Raw genomic sequence first — 2,267 nt, forward strand, 5'->3', positions numbered from 1 at the left:
AGTAATTGTCGTTACTGCATTTTGCTTGATTTATAAATCTATAATTTTAGACTTGCGGAAGACTGAATATTTAATTAGGAAAACAAAATTAATACAGCATTATTGCCTATAATACTGTATATCTTTAACAGAAATGATTTTTCATGGTATATTTCAATAAAAACAAAAGATATCTAAGAATTACACAAAATGTTGAATTTTTATTTTGTATTATGTTTATTCTTACCTGGTGTATCTATTTTTTCAGTTGTCCATTTCAATATACATAATTATGTCTTATTTTTCTTGCAGTCTAAACCACTCATCGTGGACGGAATGGAATTGTAATCTGTGCTACAGCCAACGACGCCCAAAGGGAAACAATCACAGACCACTGGATATCGCACGTTTAATGTGTAAATGGCGACGGATAGCATGTGCTGGGGCTAATTACCCTCATGAGTGGCAAGATTAGCGACCCCTTTAGCCAACCGCAATCCGCACTACTACGTGTATACTATCCGTGACATGCTCATAATCGATACCTTGTAGAGCCTATAGCAAACATGGAATGCTTAATTTTTAGATCGTGTAATAATATGTCCGAGGAAGAACGTGTTCTGAACATGACGTTGGTGAATGGGAGGAATTTCGACACACAGAAGATGCCCTGGTTCTTCCTGGTGCTTGAGGTGACGCTCAACGTGGTCGTCATACTGGGCGACATCTCGTTACTGTTCTTATACTTTACAAGAAAACTTTTAGGACAGGCCACCAACATTTTAGTCTTTTCCGTGGCCGTGGGAGACCTCATGACTGCCGTCGTTACAATGCCACTCGACATCGCCCAGAAATTTGTTTACGATCTGTCGCCGTATTTATGCAAAAGTTACTACTATTTTTCAAACGTCGGTAAAACGGCCATAGCGTTTTCGATTCTATTTTTAGCAACGGAACGAATATTGGCGTCTCTGGATCACAGACTGCGCCCTCTGTCGGCGGGGCGGTGTCTCTTCTTCACCAGTCTTATTTGGTTCTTTGCCGCCTCCTATAACATTTGGTCCGTGGTTTTGTACCACACCCAGTACTACGTGTTTCAGGAGGAACCTCTGACACACGTTGCGCTGTGCTTCATCTCCCTGCAGTTCATGCACGTGTTTAAAGTGTTCGTGGTTCTGGACTTCCTTGTCATGTTCCTGCTCCCCTCCCTGGGGACTCTGTCCCTCTTTATTTTGTTCGTTAGTAAAAAGACGACGTCCTACCAGCCCGGACGGCCGTACAGACCCTCCATATCTGTCATAGTGTTCACGTTCGCTCTCTACGTCTGCTTCGTGGTCAGTCACTTCCCTCTGGAGGTGACGATGTTTTTGATAGACTACGAATCGGCATTGTTTCTCATCAACGATGCCAGTGCGTTCAGATTGTTTCAGCTGTTTTCGTTTTCTCGAGGATTCTGGGATCTGTTTATATTTGGTGCGTTTCGACATTACATCTGTAGGAAAGAGAAGGTGCTTGCCCATATGAGAGACCAGCGGGCGGCGGTACAAAGTCGTGGGAAACTGTCTCTTGACGTACCAGTCCAGCCGTACTCGACCAGTTTATTGGACAGCGACCAAGAGATCTCTCAAAGAATATCAAGCGGTGATTCTAGACGGTAGGATACGGTAGGACATGGTATGTTTTGATAGGACGTGAAACATATTTATGGAACATCACACAAGCTTAAGATTCTATCAAAATGTTATAAACATGTTTTACAATAAACAACAACAATTAATGCTTCGTTTCAAAGATATAAGACTTTTATATTGTAATGTATTTTGTACAAGGTGCTATTGGCAATATCGAGAAGACAACAAAAACGTAAACCGTTTTGGAAATGACATAAAATCAAATATTTTTATGAACAAATTATTCTTTTAGACTTTTGTTTGTTAACTTTTGCTCTTTTTTTCATGTGTTGCTTTAGTACCGTATTAAGCACTGTAATAAAAGATGTAATAACAATTTTATATCTCTGTCTAATGTACATACCAAACTGTCCGTTTATTCTTCTTCTGGGGCCAGTCGTTCAAACGTTAGTTGGCTTAACCAGTGGTTAAAAGAAATGTTCGAAACCAAGGACTGTATTAATACCAGTGGCGTAGCGTGGGCGGGGCCACCGGGGCGTTTGCCCCGGGCGCAAAATTCTGGACTGGTGGAAGGGACTCGGGAAATGCTAACGGTCCACTGGTTAGGAGGCGCAATACATTTTTTGCCCCAGGCGCTGGCAACCCACGCTACGCCAC

General features: G+C 41.9%; 1 protein-coding gene across 1 annotated transcript; it reads left to right on the forward strand.

Moving 5' to 3' along the window:
* The first annotated feature begins 342 nt into the window (after positions 1-342).
* Positions 343-1,959, forward strand: LOC121376492. Its single transcript, XM_041504377.1, has one exon. The coding sequence runs from the start codon at positions 546-548 to the stop codon at positions 1,635-1,637; it is 1,092 nt and encodes a 363-aa protein (XP_041360311.1). The 5' UTR covers positions 343-545; the 3' UTR covers positions 1,638-1,959.
* Positions 1,960-2,267: the final 308 nt, after the last annotated feature.

The sequence above is a fragment of the Gigantopelta aegis genome, chromosome 6 (genome assembly GCF_016097555.1).
Source record: "Gigantopelta aegis isolate Gae_Host chromosome 6, Gae_host_genome, whole genome shotgun sequence".
In the NCBI taxonomy this organism is placed as follows: domain Eukaryota; kingdom Metazoa; phylum Mollusca; class Gastropoda; order Neomphalida; family Peltospiridae; genus Gigantopelta; species Gigantopelta aegis.

Bases quoted from the DNA above. Each gene is read 5' to 3' on its own strand.
- LOC121376492 (XM_041504377.1), top strand. From the start codon at position 546: ATGGAATGCTTAATTTTTAGATCGTGTAATAATATGTCCGAGGAAGAA.